This window comes from Anser anser (assembly GCF_964211835.1).
Source record: "Anser anser genome assembly, chromosome: 28".
Classification (NCBI taxonomy): Eukaryota; Metazoa; Chordata; class Aves; order Anseriformes; family Anatidae; genus Anser; species Anser anser.
The window spans coordinates 3,907,649-3,926,085 of record NC_139749.1 but is presented as its reverse complement, the minus strand read 5'-3'; the positions used below and the strand labels follow the sequence as shown (position 1 = coordinate 3,926,085).

At 74.2% G+C, this 18,437-nt stretch overlaps 3 protein-coding genes across 5 annotated transcripts; all 3 read right to left on the bottom strand.

The window, feature by feature from the left end:
* Nucleotides 1-89: 89 nt before the first annotated feature.
* On the bottom strand, nt 90-8,933 carry RORC (RAR related orphan receptor C). Of its 2 annotated transcripts, XM_083813317.1 has the most exons (10): nt 8,851-8,933; nt 3,921-4,006; nt 3,650-3,791; nt 2,887-3,267; nt 2,529-2,650; nt 2,309-2,441; nt 1,709-1,816; nt 1,510-1,620; nt 840-949; nt 90-314 (listed from the first exon to the last, which is right to left on the bottom strand). In XM_083813317.1, the coding sequence occupies exons 1-10, from the start codon at nt 8,855-8,857 to the stop codon at nt 159-161; spliced, it is 1,356 nt and encodes a 451-aa protein (XP_083669443.1). In that variant the 5' UTR covers nt 8,858-8,933; the 3' UTR covers nt 90-158. The 2 variants fall into 2 exon arrangements, with proteins under 2 accessions (XP_083669443.1, XP_083669444.1); XM_083813318.1 differs by lacking the exon at nt 1,709-1,816.
* A 2,211-nt stretch (nt 8,934-11,144) lies between these two features.
* LOC310887400 (acyl-coenzyme A thioesterase THEM4-like) lies at nt 11,145-13,971 on the bottom strand. The gene is made up of 6 exons (XM_083813316.1): nt 13,668-13,971; nt 12,276-12,435; nt 12,038-12,188; nt 11,838-11,948; nt 11,599-11,723; nt 11,145-11,322 (listed from the first exon to the last, which is right to left on the bottom strand). The coding sequence occupies exons 1-6, from the start codon at nt 13,734-13,736 to the stop codon at nt 11,264-11,266; spliced, it is 675 nt and encodes a 224-aa protein (XP_083669442.1). The 5' UTR covers nt 13,737-13,971; the 3' UTR covers nt 11,145-11,263.
* A 1,022-nt stretch (nt 13,972-14,993) lies between these two features.
* S100A10 (S100 calcium binding protein A10) lies at nt 14,994-16,683 on the bottom strand. 2 transcript variants are annotated; one of them, XM_083813314.1, is made up of 3 exons: nt 16,610-16,683; nt 15,330-15,487; nt 14,994-15,220 (listed from the first exon to the last, which is right to left on the bottom strand). In XM_083813314.1, exons 2-3 carry the CDS (start codon nt 15,459-15,461, stop codon nt 15,059-15,061), a joined length of 294 nt encoding a protein of 97 aa, XP_083669440.1. In that variant the 5' UTR covers nt 15,462-15,487; nt 16,610-16,683; the 3' UTR covers nt 14,994-15,058. The 2 variants fall into 2 exon arrangements, with proteins under 2 accessions (XP_083669440.1, XP_083669441.1); XM_083813315.1 differs by having other exon boundaries at nt 15,330-15,508; nt 16,610-16,652.
* Between the last annotated feature and the right edge of the window lie 1,754 nt (nt 16,684-18,437).

Here is an 18,437-nt window from a genome sequence, read left to right as displayed (position 1 = left end):
CGCCCCCTGCGGTCCTCCCGGTGCCCCCCTGAGCCCCCCACGCCCCCCCCCCACGCGTGACAAACCCCACGGCGGCGCCATTTCACCCCCCAAATCCTTTATTGCCCCCCCGCGCAGCCCCCGGGGGAGGGGGGTCCCGGGGGGGTCCCGGGGGGGGCTCAGCGGGGGCCGGGGGCCTCGGCGTCGGCGGCGAAGAGCTCCCGGTAGAGCGGGGGGAAGGCGGCGGGCAGCGCCCCCGGGTGCAGGCGGCGGAAGGCCTGGAGCTGCTCCACGTGCTGCGAGCACAGCGCCCGCAGGCGGCCCGCGGGCGGCAGCTGGGGGGGGGGGCACGCGTGTCACGGGGGGGGGGGGGGGGACACCCGTGGGGTGACCGCGACACGGCACATGTCACCCCCCCGTGCCCCGGTGGCCTGGCAACGTGGAACCCCCGTGGCCCCCTCCACGTCCCGCGGCCCATGCTATGGCCGGGGCACCCCCCACGACCCCCCCGTGTCCCACGGCACCCACCCACGGCTCCCCTCTGACCCCCCCATCACACCCCATGTCCCAGGACGCCCCCACGGCACCTCTGTGGCACCCCTATGGCCCCCCCCACGATGTCCCACGTCCCGTGGCACCCCTCTGACCCCCCCCCCCCACAAGGCCCCATGTCCCAGGACGCCCCCCCACAACCGCGTTCCCCCCCCCCAATGACCCCCCATGTCCCCCAGCACCCCCCTATAGCACCCCCTAGCCCCCTCATGCCCGTGTCACCCCCCCACACACACATCCCACGACACCCCCATGCCCGTGCCCCCCCCCGGTGCCCCCCCCCGTGCCCCCCGTGCCCCCGCCCGCACCCTGGCCAGCAGCCCCTCGCGGTGGGTGCGGCGCAGCAGCAGGCGGAAGGCCACCTCCAGGCGCCCCCGCAGCCGCGCCACCTTCGCCTGCTCCTGCAGCCACGGGCGGTCTGCGGACACGGCACCGGCACGTGGGTGGCAGGCGGGGACGGGGGGGACGGGGACGGGAATGGGATGGGGACGGGGACAGGGTGAGGATGGGATGGGGACAGGGACGGGGTAAGGATGGGGACGGGGTGGGATGGGGACAGGGACAGGGTGGGGACATGGACAGGACGAGGATGGGGACGGGGATGGGGACAGGATGTGGTGAGCAGAGGGACAGGGTGGGGACAGGGCTGGAGATGGACAAGGATGGGGACAGGGACAGGTTTGGGATGGGGACGGGGCTGGTGACAAGGATGGGGACAGCGCTGGGACCATGACAGGGTGGGACGAGCGCAGCGATGGGGACAACGGGACAGGGACAGGGACAGGGACAGGGACAGGGACAGGGATGGGACAGGGGCTGGGAGCGGCAGCGGTGCCCGGCCAGGCCCAGGGAGCCGCAGGGTGGGGACCCCACAGGGACCGCGTGGGGCCGGGGCGCCCCCCCCCCCACCCGCTTTGGGACAAAAGGGCGGGGATTTGGGCAAAGGCCAGGGGGGTTTGGGGGGCGCGGGTCCCTCACTGGCGTTGATGAGGACGATGGCGCAGAGGAAGGCCACCTCGCTCTCCGAGAGGCGCAGCGCGCACAGGCTCTGCGCGAAGTCGAAGATGGAGCCGACGAGCTCGTGGCAGCCTGGGGGGAGCCCTCGTCAGCGGCCCCCCCCCGGGGGCACGGTCCCCCCCGCGTCCCCTCCGCGTCCCCCCTGTGTCCCCGTCCCTACCCAGGGACCTGAAGAGCTCCGTGCCCGCGTACTTGCCCTCGAAGAGGACGGTCCGGTTGTCGGGGTTGAAGGCCCGGCACATGCGCACCAGCACCACCTCCATGGCGCCTGCCAGCGCGGGGGGGACGGGGACGGGGACGGGGACAGGGACGGGGACGGTGGCACCAGGGGGTCCCGAGCCAGGGCCCCACGGTGCAGCTTGGGGGGGCGGGGGGGTGCCCCTGTGGCAGCAGCCCTTGGGGACTGCCACCTCCCCAGGGGGACCCTCGGGGACACCACCTCCCAGATAGGACCCATGGGACTGCCACCTCCCCAGGGGGACCTGTGGGACTGCCACTTCCCCAGGGGGTCCCTCGGGGATGCCACCTCCCCACTGGGACCCTGGGGACCGCCACCTCCCCAGCAGGGTCCCCATGGCCCCTGGGGGCTCTCCCCACCACCCCGCTGGGACCAGAGCACCCCGTAGCACCCACCACCACCCCCCCCTGCCGGGACCACCCCAATCCCTCGGGGCCACCCCGCTGCAGGCTGCAGGGACCGAGTCACCCCCGGGTGCTGGGGGCTCCGGGGGGCCTGGGGGGGGGTCTGGGGGGGCCGTACCAGCCTTGAGGAGGACGATCTGGTCGTTCTGGCACAGCTCCATGAAGCCGCGCAGGCGCTTGGCGAACTCCACCACGTGCTGGATGGCCTCGGTGAGGCGGCCAGCGCAGCGCTCCCACATCTCCTGCATGGGCTGCGGCCCCCCTCCGTCACCCCGCGGCCCCCCAGCGCCCCCCGCATCCCCCCCCCAGCACCCCCCGGGGTGGGGGGGGGGTCTCACCTTCCTCTGGTAGGCGCAGACCTCCTCGCGGCTGAAGGTGTCCCAGCGGCGCTGCTGCAGCTCCTCGGCGCGCGGCTGCGAGGTCTCGCGGTGCGACCGCAGCACGTCCTGGGCCAGCAGCTCTGCGGGCACCGGGACGGTGGGGGGGGGGGGGCACGGCTGGGGGCAGCCCCCCCACGGGGACCCGCGGGGCCGGCTGCCCCGCCACCGAGCACCCGTGGGTGCCGGCTCCCAGCAGTTCGTGGCACCCGTGGGTGATGGGGCCAGGTCCCACCACCACCGAGCACCCACGGGCGACAGGGACATGTGCCACCACTTTGTGGCACCCACGGGTGCCAGCCCCAGCCCGGCGACTCACCGATCTCCATCCCGGAGCACGTGGGCGACTCCAGGCCGCTGCCGACGTCGGGGCGCGGGCACAGGTCGGGGCCGTCCCTGTCCCCGTCCCCGACCCCGTCCCCGTCCCGGTCCCGGTCCCGGTCCCGGTCCCGCGTGGCGCCCTCCCGCCGCTCGCCCTCCGCCTCCGTGCCGGGGCTGCAGCCGGCCCTTCCCTCGCAGGGCCCGGGGCACCCCGGGGTGCCTGCGGGGGGCAGGGGGTGGCCGCAGCACCCCGGCAGCCCCAGGGCGAAGGCAGCGCCCCCCTGGGCCGCCCGCTCCCGCTGCCGCTGCTCCAGCTGCTGCTGCACCTCGGCGTGCAGCCGGTCCCGCTGCTTCTTGGACATGCGGCCGAACTTGACGGCTGCGGGGACACGCGGGGACACACGCGGGGACACACGTGGGTGCGTGGGCGCGTGCCCCCCCACGACCCCCAGCCCCACATAGCCCCGGCACCATGGCTTTCCAGCCCCATGCACGTGGCCCCCTCCGGGACCCCCGCTGCCTCCAGGCCCCCCGCCTCCTTCCCGGGGGTGGCAAACGGGCCCCAGGGGGGGTCGGGGGGGGGGAGTGGTGCTGGAGGGGGCACCCAGCAATAGGGGGGCACCCAGCAGTGGGGGGGACCCTATGATGGGGGGCACCCAGCTATACAGGGTGCACCCAGCTATACAGGAGTGCACCCAGCGATACGGGGGGGTGCCCCCCGCTGGGTGGGGGGGTGCGGCACGCGGGGGGGGGCCACCCACCGTCGCGGGACATGCCGAGGCGCAGGCACTTCTGCAGGCGGCAGTGCTGGCAGCGGTTGCGGCTGGCGCGGTCGATGGGGCAGTTCTGCTGGCGGCTGCAGGCGTAGCTCAGGCTGCCCTGCTGGCTGCGCCGGAAAAAGCCCTGCGCCGGGGGGCACCGCCACGGGGGGGGGGGTCACCAAAAACGCCGGGGGTCACCGCCACGCCGGGGGGCACCGCCACGCCACCACCAGCGCCCCCGGTGCCCCCCGCGCGCCCGCAGCCCGCTCACCTTGCAGCCCTCGCAGGTGATGACGCCGTAGTGGATCCCCGAGGATTTGTCCCCGCAGATCTTGCAGGGGATCACCTCGATGTGGGCTGCGGGCGGGAGGCAGCGCGTGGGCGCCCACGGCCCCCCTGGGTTCACGGGGTCCCCACGGGCTCACCCACAGGACCGCCTGCCACCTACGGGCCCCCTCGTGCCACCTGGGTGCCCGAGTGCGCTCCCTGGGGCTCCTGCGTCCCACGGGGAACCACGCGTCCCCAGCAGGCACACGGGGTGCCTCTGGGTTCACAGGGCCCCAGTGGGGTCCCATGGCCCTGATGGGCTTACAGGGCCCCTATGGGCTCACGGGGTCCCTTTGGCATCCAACGGCCCCTGTGGGATCCCACAGCCCCTATGGGCTCACGGGGCCCTTATAGGATCCCACAGCCCCTGTGGGCTCAGCTGCCCCGCACGAGCTCGCAGGTCCCACGTAGGCTCCGGTGTCCCCAAGGGCCTCACGTGTCCCCACCGGGCTCACGTGTCCCTCGTGGGTCCGCGCGTGTCACCGCGCGGGCTCACGTGGCCGCGGTGGCCGTCCGCGCTCCCTGCGGGCTCACGTCTCCCACGGCCTCGCCTCGCCCTGCGGGTTCCCGTGGCCCCATAGGGCTCACGTGTCACTTACGGGTTCGCTCGCTGCCCAGAGGAACGCGCACGGTCCCTACGGGCTCCCACAGTCCCTACAGGCTCTCGTGGTCCCTATAGGCCCCCACGGTCCCTATAGGCTCCCACGGTCCCTACGGGCTCCCGCAGTCCCTATATGCGTACGTGTCCCTACAGGCGTACGTGTCCCTCGCGGGCTCACGTGTCACCCCAGGGCCTCACGTGGCACCCAAGGGCTCCTGCGGCCCCTCTGGCTCTCACAGCCCCCCCATGGCCTCGGATGTCCCCGAGGGGTTCTGCCCCCCCCCCCCCCATGCCCCTACTCCCCACCCCCCCCCATGGGCTCCCCGGTGCCCCCCGTGTCCCCACCAGGGTGGGCCCTGCAGGGCGCGGGGGTCCGGGGGTGCCCGGGGCCGGCGGCTGCCGAAACCGCAGCGGCAGCGAGCGCCGGCGAAGCCACAACTGGGACACGGCCCCACCTCGCAGGAAGGCGCCCGCCGCCCGCCACGGCCCCGCTGCGCCCGTGGGGCGCCCCACGGAGAGGGGGGACGGGAGGGGGGTGCCGGGGTCGGGGGCACACGGGGCTGGGGACGCCGGGGATGGGGACACCGGGGATGGGGACGCTGGGGTTGGGGGACGCTGGGGATGGGGACACCCAAGAATGGGGACCCCCAGGGACGGGGGACACCGGGGTGGGGGACACCGGAGCCACCAGGGGTGGGGACACCGGGGACAGAGGCTGCCCCAGGGACCACAGATGGGGGACACTGGGGCTGGGGGTGTTGGGGGGGGCAAATGACCCAGTCCTGGTGACACCAGAGCCAAGGGGACACTGCGGGGGGGAGGGGGGGGACGCGACCCCAGCCCCAGAGGGTGCCCCAGCCCCTGCCAGCCCCCAGCGCAGGCACCGGGATCGCAGCTCGTTAGCGAGGCCTCGTTAGCAGCACCTCGTTAGCAGCACCCGGAGCCCCAAAGCCCGGCGAGGGCGATGGGGACGGCTCCAGTCCCCCAGGGCCACCAGCTCGTCACCCGCGTGCCTGCTCCTCACACCTTGCACACGCGTGTGCACGCTCACAGAGCCAGGCACACCTCCTGCAAGCTGGCGCACGCTCGTGCACTTGTGCAAGCTTGCACACACCCGTGCTTGCACGCACACACACACAAATGCTTGTGCGTGTCACGCACACGCGCACACGCTGGTACACACATGCACACGCTTGTGCACACTTGCAGAGTGCTGGGCAAACCTGCCAATGCTTGTGCACGCTCCTGCAAGTTGGTGCGCGCTCGTGCACTTGTGCAAGCGTGCACATGCCTGTGCCTGCACACACACGCACACAAATGCTTGTGCTTGTCACGCGCACTTGCACACGCTGCCACATGCACACACACGCTTGCGCACGCTTGCACACACCAGAACGCGCCCGCCAAGGCTCGTGCACGCTCCTGGGCGCCGGTGCACGCACGCACACGCACACCTCTTCCTCCCGGGGCCGAAGCCGCTTCGTCGGCTTTTTCCACCCGACCCAGTTTGGGGGCCGGGGGGGGGCCGCCCTCGCATCCGGGGCTGGGCACCGGGACCCCCGCGGCGGCGGCGGCCGGAGGGGCCCTGGGAATTCGGGGCTTTGACTCAGCCGGGCCCGGCGCCCGCATTACTCAACGGTGCCGGCGGCTGCCAGGAAGCGCCGTTTCGGTGCCGCTCCTGCCGGGAACCGCCGGCGAGAGGTCGACGAGGTCTCGCCCGGCCGCCCACCCCCCGGCACCCGCCTGCACCCGCTGCTCCCACGGCACCCGCTGCTCCCCGCACCCCTGGGTGCCCCCCGGCACCCCGGGGATCCACCGGCACCGCCAGTGCCGCGGGGACCCTCCAGGACCCGCCAGCCCCACGGGGACCTGCTGGCATCCGCCGGTGCCACCGGCACCCACCGGCACCCGCCGAGCCCTGCGGGGACCCAGGAGCACCCATGGGCCCCGTGGGGGACCCGGTGGCCCTGTGGGCACCCGCTGGTGGCCACCAGCCCCCCAGGCACCAACCAGCACCCAGCAGTCCCATGGAGCCCCACCAGCACCCAGCAGCCCTACAGGCACCCGTTAGTCCCATGGGGACCCGATGGCTCCCAGTGAGCCCCACGAGCTCCCAGTGAGCCCCACCAGCACCCAGTGAGCCCCAGCAGCTCCCAGTAAGCCCCACCAGCACCCAGTGAGCCCCAGCAGCTCCCAGTAAGCCCCAGCAGCTCCCAGTAAGCCCCACCAGCTCCCAGTGAGCCCCGCCAGCACCCAGTGAGCCCCGCCAGCACCCGCTGGCACCAACCAGCCCCATGGGGACGCTCTGGTCCCCGTGGGCACCCAGTGACCCTGTGAAGGGGGGGGTACATTGGGGCCGGGCTCCCACCCCCCGACACCGCAGCGCAGCCCAACACGTCACGGCAAAACACGCCGTGCCACGGGCCAACACGCCACGGCACAGGCCGGCGCGTCACGGCACGGGCCAACACGCCGTGACGCAGCGGGAAGTGGCTCGGGCGAGGACCCGGAGCCCCGGGACCCCCCCGGGCTTCCCCCACGGCACCCACGGGACCCCCGTGCCCTCGCCGCCGGCGGGGGTCCTGCCACCCGCTGGGCGCTGACTCAGCGGTGGCGGCGGCCGGGTCCCCTCCGCCCCGGGCCAGACGCGGGGGTGGCACCGGCGGCGGCAGAGAAAACCCCGGCATGGGGCCGCCGGTGGGGCCGCGGGGCCCCCGTGGGGACGTGGGGCCCCCCTTGGGGACGCGGAGTCGGGGGAGCTGCACCCTCGGTGTCCCCGGTGCCGACGGAGCTGGGACCGGGGGGTGGCCGGGGACGGCGGCGGGGACCGGGGGGTGGCGGTGGCGGTGGCTCTGCGCCCGTGCGAGGCTGCGGCTGCTGCCCGGAGCCACCTGCGTGTCCCCGTCCCCGTCCCCGTCACCTGCGCCGGCCCCACGCACCTGCTGGCACCGACCACATCTAACGCGCGTGTGCCCGGCCCCGCAGGTGCGGGGGGCACCCATGGGTGCTGGGGGTGCTGGGGCGCCCGGCGCCGCCGCCGCAGGGAGGGGAGGGGGCTGCCGGCGGCCGCCGCACGGCTGGGACACGCGGCGACACGCGTGCAGCCCCCAACACGCGTGCACACGCTTCACACGTGTGTGCTGGCGGCGACACACTGCAATGTGTGTGCACACGCAGCTACACGCATGCACAAGTGGCAACACGCCATCACACGCGTGCGCACAGCCTGGTGTGTGTGCACAGCCAAGCGTGCCCCGGAACACGCTGTCGGGGTGTCACGTGTGCCGACACGCTCGTGTGAGCTGCGCAACCCGTGCAACACCGCAGCACGCTCGTGCACATGGGGCACTGGTGGCTCACGGTGCTCTCCTGCTTGCACACGCATGTGCACGCTCCCGTGCACGCTGCCATGCATCTGCACACACACGTGTGCTCACACACGCACGCACGGCTGCAGCCACACGCCCGCCTGCACACTGCCCCTGCGCACATCCATGCTCCCGTGTGGCACACTCAGTGTGCACACCCCCCCCCCCAACATGCTCCCACCTGCTTGCACAAGCACCGTGCTGTGCCCACGTGTGCACACACACACGTGCACACCCTGCGTGCTCACAGCTGTGCACACGCGTGCCCACCCCCCAGCTTTGCCCCCACACGCCTGCTCTGTAGGACTGCGTGCACACGCGTTCCCTCTGATGTTCCTACACGCTTGCACACGCACAGACCTGCCCCAACACGCTTGCACACGCATGCCCACACCCATCTGCACACACATTCACAAGCCCCCCCTCTTGCACACGCACATGCACACCACACGCCTTTGCACCCCCCGTGCTCCAACCTCCTTGCACACTCACCTGCTTGCACACGCACACGCACACCCTGCACGATCCTCCACACCCACACCCACGCATGCACACCCCGTGCATTGCACACACACACACACTCACACACACTCTCACTCCTGCAGGCTCCTCCACACTTGCACGCATACACCTCTGCTCCCACCAGCACCCACCTCTTGCACATGCTTGCACGCGCACCCCCCGTGCTTGCACACCACAGCACCTGCTCTGCCACACTCCCACCTGCACGCACACGTACGTGCACGCACACGTATGTGCACACACGTATGTGCACACACCGCCCACCCCTTCCACGCGTGCACACCCGCTCCGACACCCTTGCACACGCACTGCCTGCCGCTTGCACGCCCGCAGCCCCCGGCCCGCCCGCGCCCCCCGCCCGCAGCCCCCCGCGCGGGCCCTACCTCGCATGGCGGCGGCGGCGGCGCGGGCGGCGCGGGCCGGGCGTTATAAGGGCGCCGGGGCCCCCCCGGCATCCTGCCCCCCCCCCCCCGGCATCCTGCCCCCCCCGGCCCCACGCACTGGAAATTTCCGACTTTCCACGGCGCCGCGGGGGGGAAACTGAGGCACGGGGGGGGGGAGCGGCCGCGGGTGGCCCCAACCCAGCCCCCCGCGACCGCTCCGACCCCGACGCGCCACGGGGGGGCCGCGGCCACGCGCGACCCACGCCCCCCCTCCCCCCCCACGGGGCACGCGGCCGCGGGGGGAGCCGGGACCCCCGGCCCCGGGGGGGAGCGTCGGGACCCCCCCGCCCCGCCGGGCTGCGGGGGGCGCCCGTGGGACCCGCGCGGCCCCGGAGCGCCCACGCGTGGGGGGGCGTCCGTGGGACCCCCGCCGGGACCCCGCCGTGCGAGGGGGGCGCGCGGGGCTCGCCCGTGGGGGGGCCGCGGGGCGCCACGACGGGGGCGGGGCCGGGCGGGGCGGGGGGGCGGCCACGCGTGTCCGTGTCCGGGGGTCCACGGGGGGCGCCGCGGCCGGGGCGCAGCGCGGGACACGGGGGGGGGCGCCCGGCCCCGCCCACCCCGCCATGACCCCGCCCACCCCGCCATGACCCCGCCCACCCCGCCATGACCCCGCCCACCCCGCATGACCCCGCCCACCCCCCATGACCCCGCCCACCCCCCATGACCCCGCCCACCCCGCCATGACCCCGCCCACCCCCTCAGGCCACGCCCACCGCGCCCCCTCCCCCGGGGCCCTGCCCCTGCCCCTCCCGCAGCCCCCGGACAGGGGGGACACGGGGGGGACACGGGGGGGGGCAGGGACGGGAGGGGGGGGCAGATGGGGACAGGGACGAGGACTGGGGGCACGACACGGGGCTGGGACAGGGGCACGGGGCAGGGGGCAGGGGCTGGGGGCCGGGGCTGGGATGGGGGCACAGGGACAGGGCTGGGGACGGGGACAGGGGAAGGGCATCGGGGACACAATATGGGGCTGGGGACGGGGCTGGGGAGGGGGCTGGGGACGGGGCTGGGGACAGGGACAGGGGAAGGGCATCGGGGACACAATATGGGGCTGGGGACGGGGCTGGGGAGGGGGCTGGGGACGGGGCTGGGGATGGGGCTGGGGACAGGGACAGGGGAAGGGCATCGGGGACACAATATGGGGCTGGGGACGGGGCTGGGGACGGGGCTGGGGAGGGGGCTGGGGATGGGGCTGGGGATGGGGCTGGGGAGGGGGCTGGGGATGGGGCTGGGGACGGGGCTGGGGAGGGGGCTGGGGATGGGGCTGGGGATGGGGCTGGGGACGGGGCTGGGGACGGGGCTGGGGACGGGGCTGGGGACGGGGCTGGGGATGGGGCTGGGGACGGGGCTGGGGACGGGGCTGGGGACGGGGCTGGGGACGGGGACAGGGGAAGGGCATCGGGGACACAATATGGGGCTGGGGACGGGGCTGGGGACGGGGCTGGGGACAGGGACAGGGGAAGGGCATCGGAGACACAATATGGGGCTGGGGACGGGGCTGGGGACGGGGCTGGGGACAGGGACAGGGACAGGGGAAGGGCATCGGGGACACAATATGGGGCTGGGGACGGGGCTGGGGACGGGGCTGGGGACAGGGACAGGGGAAGGGCATCGGAGACACAATATGGGGCTGGGGACGGGGCTGGGGACGGGGCTGGGGACGGGGCTGGGGATGGGGCTGGGGACAGGGACAGGGGAAGGGCATCGGGGACACAATATGGGGCTGGGGACGGGGCTGGGGACGGGGCTGGGGACAGGGACAGGGGAAGGGCATCGGAGACACAATATGGGGCTGGGGACGGGGCTGGGGACGGGGCTGGGGAGGGGGCTGGGGACAGGGACAGGGGAAGGGCATCGGAGACACAATATGGGGCTGGGGACGGGGCTGGGGACGGGGCTGGGGACAGGGCTGGGGACAGGGACAGGGGAAGGGCATCGGGGACACAATATGGGGCTGGGGACGGGGCTGGGGACGGGGCTGGGGACAGGGACAGGGGAAGGGCATCGGGGACACAATATGGGGCTGGGGACGGGGCTGGGGACGGGGCTGGGGATGGGGACAGGGGAAGGGCATCGGGGACACAATATGGGGCTGGGGACGGGGCTGGGGACGGGGCTGGGGATGGGGACAGGGGAAGGGCATCGGGGACACAATATGGGGCTGGGGACAGGTCCCGCAGTGCCACCCCCTGGGAGGCGCCTCCCAGTCCCACAAAAGCACCACGAGACGAGGATGTCGTTGGCTGCCAGCGCTCTGATCTGGGGGCTGCCACCGGCGGGGGGGGGGTGTGGGGGGGACACAGGGGACACGGGGCCACCCTGGGGCCACCCCCCCGCCAGCGGGGCCACGGCGTCACGGGGTGAGGCAGGCGGCCGGGGGGGACTTGGCGGCATCCAGCTGGATGAAGAGCGCTGCGGGAGAGAGGGGGGGGGGTTGGCAGGGCGGGGGGGGGCACCGGGACCCCTGCCCCCCAGCCCTACGGTGCGTGGTGGTGGCAGCGGGTGGCAGCGGGTGGCAGCGGGTGGCAGCGGGTGGCAGCGGGGCGCTGGCGCCCTCTCCTGCCTGCCACCCGGCATCACCCTGAGACGGGGACCCGGGGGGGGGGGGGGGGGGGGGGCGCTCTGTGGGGAGGGGACGGGGACGGGGGTGTGGGTGTCCCCGTCCCCCCGGTGCCCCCCCGTCCTCACCGGTGGCCTCGGCGTGCAGCGTGTCCCCCGCGGCGCCACGCACCTGGCAGGACAGGAAGATCTTGCGGCCGTCGCGCCTGTCCACGCCGCCGTCCACCAGCACCACGGAGCCCAGCGGCACGGGGCTGCGGGGACAGCGCGCGGGGTCACGGCCCGGCCGGGGGGGGGGGGGGGCACCGGGACACCCCCCCCACACACACACCACCACCCCGACACGGTGTCCCCGGGGTGCCACTCACGCCAGGAAGTCGATGCTGAGCTTGGCCGTCATCACGCTCCCGGCGGCCTCCAGCGCGCAGGTCCCCAGCGTGGTGTCGATGATGGTGGCGATGGCGCCGCCGTGCATGAAGCTGCGGGGACGGGGGAGAGCGGTCGGGGGGGGGGACGGGACGGGCCGGGCCGGGCCGGGGCACGCGGCGGTGGCACCGGCGGCACCTACCCGGAGTGGCCCTCGAGGTACGGCCCCGGCTGGCAGAGGCAGAGCGCGCGGTTGCCGGCGCCGTGCACGAAGGTGACGTACTCGAAGCCGGCGCCCTCGGTGTCCGTGCTGCGCAGGAACAGCCGCGTCCCCGTCCCCCGCTTGGCCGCCGCTGGGGACACGGGGACACGGGGACGGTGACGACGGGGACTGGAGGACACCCCCCCCCCTCCCGGCCCCGTCACCCCGCGGCTGTCACCTGGGAAGTGATCGAGGCCGTTGCGGTAGGAGGGGACACGGCGCCAGGAGCCGTCGGCGGTGCGGCGCAGGAGGCGCTCGTAGTGCTCGCGCATCGCCGCGCTCCAGCTGCCGTTGGGCACCGCCAGGTCCTGCAGGGCCGCCGGCCCCGAGCACCGCGCCTGCGGGGACAGGGGGACACGGGGACAGGGGGGCGCGGGGACACACGTGGGGGGAGCGGTGCTGACAGCGGGTCCGGCCCTGGGGACGCTCCGGCTCCGAGGAGCACGGGGACTTCGGGGTGAGTCCCCAGCGGGGCGTCCCCTCCGTCCCCCTGTCCCCACCCCGTGTGCCCCGGTTGCTGCCCCTTGTCCCCGCCCCACGCCCCCACGTCCCTGTGCCATGTCCCTGTGTCCCCACCCCATCGTCCCCACCCCATGTCCCCACATGTCCCCGCCCAATGTCCCCATGTCCCCACCCCATGGACCTGCGTTCCCCATCCCACGTCCCCGTGTCATGTATCCGTGTCACCACCCCATGTCCCTACATGTCCCTACATGTCCCCATGTCCCCACCCCATGTCCCCACGTCCCCACCCCACGTCCCCACCCCATGTCCCCACGTCCCCACACGTCCCCATGTCCTCATCCCATGTCTCCAACCCATGGACCTGTGTTCCCCATCCCACGTCCCCGTGTCACGTATCCGTGTCACCACCCCACGTCCCTACATGTCCCTACATGTCCCCACGTCCCCACCCCATGTCCCCATGCCCCCACCCAATGTCCCCATGTCCCCACCCCATGGACCTGCGTTCCCCATCCCACGTCCCCGTGTCACGTATCCGTGTCACCACCCCACGTCCCTACATGTCCCTACATGTCCCCATGTCCCCACCCCATGTCCCCACGTCCCCACCCCATGTCCCCACGTCCCCACCCCATGTCCCCACGTCCCCACACGTCCCCATGTCCTCATCCCATGTCTCCAACCCATGGACCTGTGTTCCCCATCCCATGTCCCAACACCATGGCCCCAGCCTGTGTCCCCGTGTCACTGCCCCATGTCCCCGTGTCCTCACGTCCCCCATCCCCCTGTCCCCCTGTCCCCCTGTCCCCATGCCCCCATCCCCATGTCCCCATATCCCCCTGTCCCCATCCCCACGTCCCCCATCCCCGTGTCCCCCTGTCCCCCTGTCCCCATGCCCCCATCCCCATGTCCCCGTGTCCCCCTGTCCCCATCCCCGTGTCCCCCTGTCCCCATCCCCGTGTCCCCCTGTCCCCCTGTCCCCACGCCCCCCATCCCCGTGTCCCCATCCCCCGTCCCCATCCCCACGTCCCCTGTCCCCATGTCCCTCCGTCCCCGTGTCCCCGTGTCCCCACCCCGTGTCCCCCTGTCCCCGCGTCCCACTCACTGTGCCCGTGCCCCGGGGCCGTCCCCGTGCCCCCAGTGCCCGCGCCACGACGCCGCGGCTCCGCCACATGGCGCCGGCGGTGACGTCACGGCCGGTCGGGGAGACCCGCTGCTGACGTCACTCGGGCGCGGCGGTGACGTCAGCCCCGCTCCGCGGAGCCCCCGGCGGGTCGGGGGTCAAAGGTCAGCGCGGCGCCCGCCGCCCCCTGACCCCGCGACCTTCAGCGCCCCCCGCCCCGCCCCGCCCCCACCCGCTGCGCCACCTCCGGACGCGGCGACGGCTGGGCCGCGGGGCCACGCCCACCGCGCTACGTCACCGCGAGGGGGCGGGGCCTCCGCCACTTCCGTTTGTGCCCGCGCGCCCCTGCCCCGCCCTGGGGGTGCCTGCGGGGCCCGGGGGGGGGGGTCCTGGGGGGTCCCGGGGGGGTCCCGGGGGCCCGCCCGCCCCCACACAGCCCCCACACAGCCCCACGGGCCCCCCCCGGCGGCCGGTGCGGCCCCACGCCTCCCCGGGGGGGGCCCACACGGCCCTGCACGGCTCTGTGCTGCCCCCAAGGGGCCCCGCGCGGCTCCGCCTGCCCCACACAGCCCCGGAGGTCCCCTACAGAGCCCCCCAGAGCCCCCGGGTTCCGTGTGCAGCCCCGGAGAGGCCCTATGGACCCCATACAGCCCCGTACAGCTCCTCTGGGCCCCCGTACAGCCACTATATGGCCCCATACAGCCCCTATATGGCCCCATACAGCCCCTATATGGTCCTATACAGCCCCTATATGACCCCATACAGCGCCTATATGACCCCACACAGCCCCTATATGACCCCACACAGCCCCTATATGACCCCACACAGCCCCTATATGACCCCACACAGCCCCTATATAGCCTTGTGCTGCTCTCGGTAGCACCACAGCCACCCTATACAGCCTCACAGACGCCTGTACAGCCTTGCATGTCTCTGCACAGCTCCTAACGGCCCCGTACGGCCCCTATAGGTGACTCGTACAGCTCCGCACAAAGCTCCACAGCACTTACAGATCACCTATACACCTACGCTGCCCTGTATGGGCCCTGTAGACCCCTCACTATACCCCTGTGCAACCTCTGTAGATCCTCTATAGAGCCCTGTACAGCCCCTGTAGCCTCCACCCCACCCCTCTGGTTTTCTGTGGGCCCTACAGACCCCGCTACACCCCCATACTGCCCCATACAGACCTTCATACGGCCCTGTACGTGAGACGGGGCCACGAAGAGGAAAGGGTGATGAGATGGGGGCACGAAGGAGACGGGGACCCCGGGGAGACGGGGACACGAAGGAAGGAGGCAGCCCCGGTGTAGTACAAAACAGCTTTATTGGGGTCCGGCGGGAGCGCGGGGCCGGGGCCGCGCCGGGGGGGCTCACTTCCTGCCCTTCTGCTTCATGTGCACCACGAAGTAGTCGTTGCAGGCGATGGTGAGCCCGGCCACCAGCGAGAAGAAGCTCTGGAAGCCCACCTTGCCGTCGCGGCACTGGTCCAGGTCCTTCATGATCTTGTCCAGCGCCATCGGGTCGCGTTGGTTCTGCGGACGGCAGAGCCGGGTCACGGCCCCGTCACCCCGCTTCCAGGGCTGGGCCCCCCCAGATTTATTCCTACCCCCCACCCCCCCCCCCAATTATTCCCCCGCTCACCTCCAAGAAGCCGGGGAACTCCTTCTCCATCAGCACCCGCAGGTCCTCCTTGCTCAGGTGGTTCTTGTCCCCCGCGTACTTGTGGAAGGTGAACATCAGCGTCTCCATGGCGTGCTCCATCTGGGACGGCATGGCTGCGGGGGGGCTCCGGGGGGGCTCTGGGGGGCTCCGGGGGGGCTCTGGGGGGGGCACAGCGGCGCTCAGCGCACACCCGCAGCTTTCCGCCCGGGTGACTCAGCTCCGGGCAGCGGCCGCGGGGTGGGGCCGGGGGTGGGGGGAGAGGGGGGGGGCGTGCTGCGGGTGTCCCCCCCCCCTCGTCCACTTCCCCCCCCCCCGGGCTGTGGGGCACCCTAGGGAACCCCGGCGTCATGGGCTGGCTGAGTCACGGGGGCGTTTTGGTGCCTCCTCCCTGGGTGGGGCTCGGCACCCCCCCCTTGGATTCCCCACAACTCATGGGGGGGGGACACACCCCATGCAGCCCCCCCCCGCTTTTGGGAAGGGAGGCAGAGATCAGAGATCTGGGGGGAAGCAAGCGGGTGCTGGGGTGCCCCAACCACCGCCGTGACCCCCCCCCAACTCCCAGCTCAGCTGCAGGGGACCCCTTGGTGCTGCGGGGGGTGGTGTGGGGGGGTCCAGGCTTGGTTTTGGGGACCCCCCCGCGGGCTGCGGCGTGGCCCAGGAGCTGCCCGCCACCGGAACAGGAACCAGCCCAGCCCTTGGGGAAAAATGGGGGGGGGGGCACCCTCTGCACCGCAGGACCCCCGCCAGGCACGCCCCAGCCCAGGCTGAACCCCCCCAGGGGCATAAGCGCTGCGGGGGGGCTGCGGCCTCCGGGGGAGGGGGGACACACACCCCAGTGCCCCCCCCAACTTTATGGGATACTGGGGGGGGGGAGTGCCCGCGGTAGAGGGTGGGGAGAGGGAAGCCCCTTCTAAAGGGGGGTGCAGGATTGGGCCCCCCTCGAATGGGGGGGGGCAGGATCGGGTCCTCCCGATGGGAAGCGCAGAATGGGGGGGTCCCTCTGAGAAAGGGGGGGTCCCTCTAGGAATGAGGGGGTCAGGATTGGGGGGCTCCCTCTAAGAAAGGGGGGGGTCCTCTAAGAAAGGGGGGGGGTCAGGATTGGGGGCAACACCACCCCACCTGGGGGCTCCCCCCCAAAATGAGGGGTGCAGGATCGGCCCCCCCGTAGAGCGGGGTGCAGGACCCGGGGGGCGGGGGGGGGGGGAAGATTTTGGGGGTGTCCCTCGGGTCGGGGGGTCCGGGACCGGGCCGGTACTCACCGGGCGGCGCGGAGCGGGGCAGTGGCGGGGCGCGGCGCCGCCCGGGATAGGCACGGCGGGGGCGGGACGGCCCGGGGGGGGGGGGGGTCGGGGGGGGGAGGGGCAGGGCCTCGGGGGGGGGCCCGGGGCGGCCCCGCTGAGTCACCCGCTCCCCGCCCGGCCCGGGCCCGGGCCCGGCCCTGCCTGGCACCACCCTGCCGCTGGCCTTGGTGCCCCCCCCCCCCCCAAAAAAAAAGTGCCCCCGACCCCCCCCCCGTCTGTCTGTCCGTCTGTCTGTCCCCCGTCCGTCCGTCCGTCCGTCCGTCCTGCCCCCCGCCCCCCAGCACCCCGGGGACCGGGACCCCCCCTCGGGACACGGCCACCCCCTGGGGACCCTCGGGCCACCCTGGCTGATAGCACCCCATCACGGGGGGGGGGGATTAGCGGGTGCAATTAGCGCTAATTAGCGCCCCCGGGGCAGCACGGGGCGCGTGGCGGGGCACGGGGCCAGCGGCCGCCCCGCAGCGCCCGGGGTGCTCCTGGCGCTGGGGCGGGGCGGGGGGACACGGGGGGGCACGGGGGGGGTTGGGGGGGGCACGGGGACCCCTCCCCCCCGGCCCTGCGGACCCCAGGCAAAAAGGGGGGCACGGGGGGTGCAAAGGGCAGGGCAGGCGGGGCCCCCCCGCACCCATGGGTGCTGGCAGCCTCCCCTGGGGCGGGGCAAGGGCGAGGCCTGGCCTCGAGCCCCTCTCAATGGGGGGGGGGCTCCTCCAGGCCCCCCCTCCCCGCAATGCCCCCCCAAAATGCCCCCCCCCGCCCTCAGCCCCACCCCCGGAGCCCTCTCAACCCTCAGCCCCCCCCCCCTTTACCCCCAGGGCCGCCTTTCCTCAGCCCCCCCCCCCCCCCATCCAGGGGTCTCTTTCCCCCCCCTCACGTAACCCCCGCCCCCCCCCCCGTCACCCCAAGGTCCCCCCCAAACCTCGCCCCCCCCCCCCCCCAGCCCCCCGCCGCCCTCCCGGCGCCCCTGCCCGCACCCAAGATGGCGGCGCCCCCTCGTGGCCCGCAATGGGCGCGAAGCCGCGCCCGGCCGCCCCCGCCCGCCCGCTCCCAAGATGGTGGCGGCGCGCCCCCAGCCGGGCGGCCGGCCCGCACCCAACATGGCGGCGGCGCCGCACCGCTCCGGAAGGGCGCTGAAGGCGGCGAGCCCCGCCCCGGAAGGCGCCGCCCTCCCGCCCTTATCCAAGAGGGCGCCGCTCCCCGCGGCCTTCCCGAGGGGCGTGAAGGCGGCGAGGTGCGCGTGGCCCGGATGTGGGCGGGGCCTCGGGGCGGGGGGGCGGGGCCGGACGTTGCGTCGCGCCGCGAGAGCCGCCCGCGAGCGGGGAGCGGAGCGGACGGAGCCAACATGGCGGCGCCGAGCCTGCCCCGGCCCTGACGGGAGGCGGCGGCGCCTGGGCCCGGGCAGCGCTCAGCGGCGGCCCGGGGGAGCGGAGCGGGGGCCGAGCCGGCGGGCATGGCGGCGGCGGCGGCCTAGGGCGGGCCGCGGCGGTGCCTGCGGTGAGGGCCCGGCCCGGCGGCGGCGGCGGCGCCTGACAGGCCCCGGCCCGGCCCGGCCCGCGAGGCCCCGGGCGTGGCGGCCGCGGGGGGGGCCCGGGGGGGGGCCGCTGCGCTCTGCCCGCGGGGCCGCGCCGCCCCCTCGGAGCTCCCCGGCCTCGGCGCCCCCCCCCGGCCTCGGGGGCGGCCCGCGGGGAGCCGCCGCCGGTTCCCGGGCGAGGCCGCGGCGGGGGCAGGGCCCGGGGAGGAGCGGGGCTGCGGGGAGCCCCTCGGGCAGGGAGAGCCGAGGTCCGGGGGC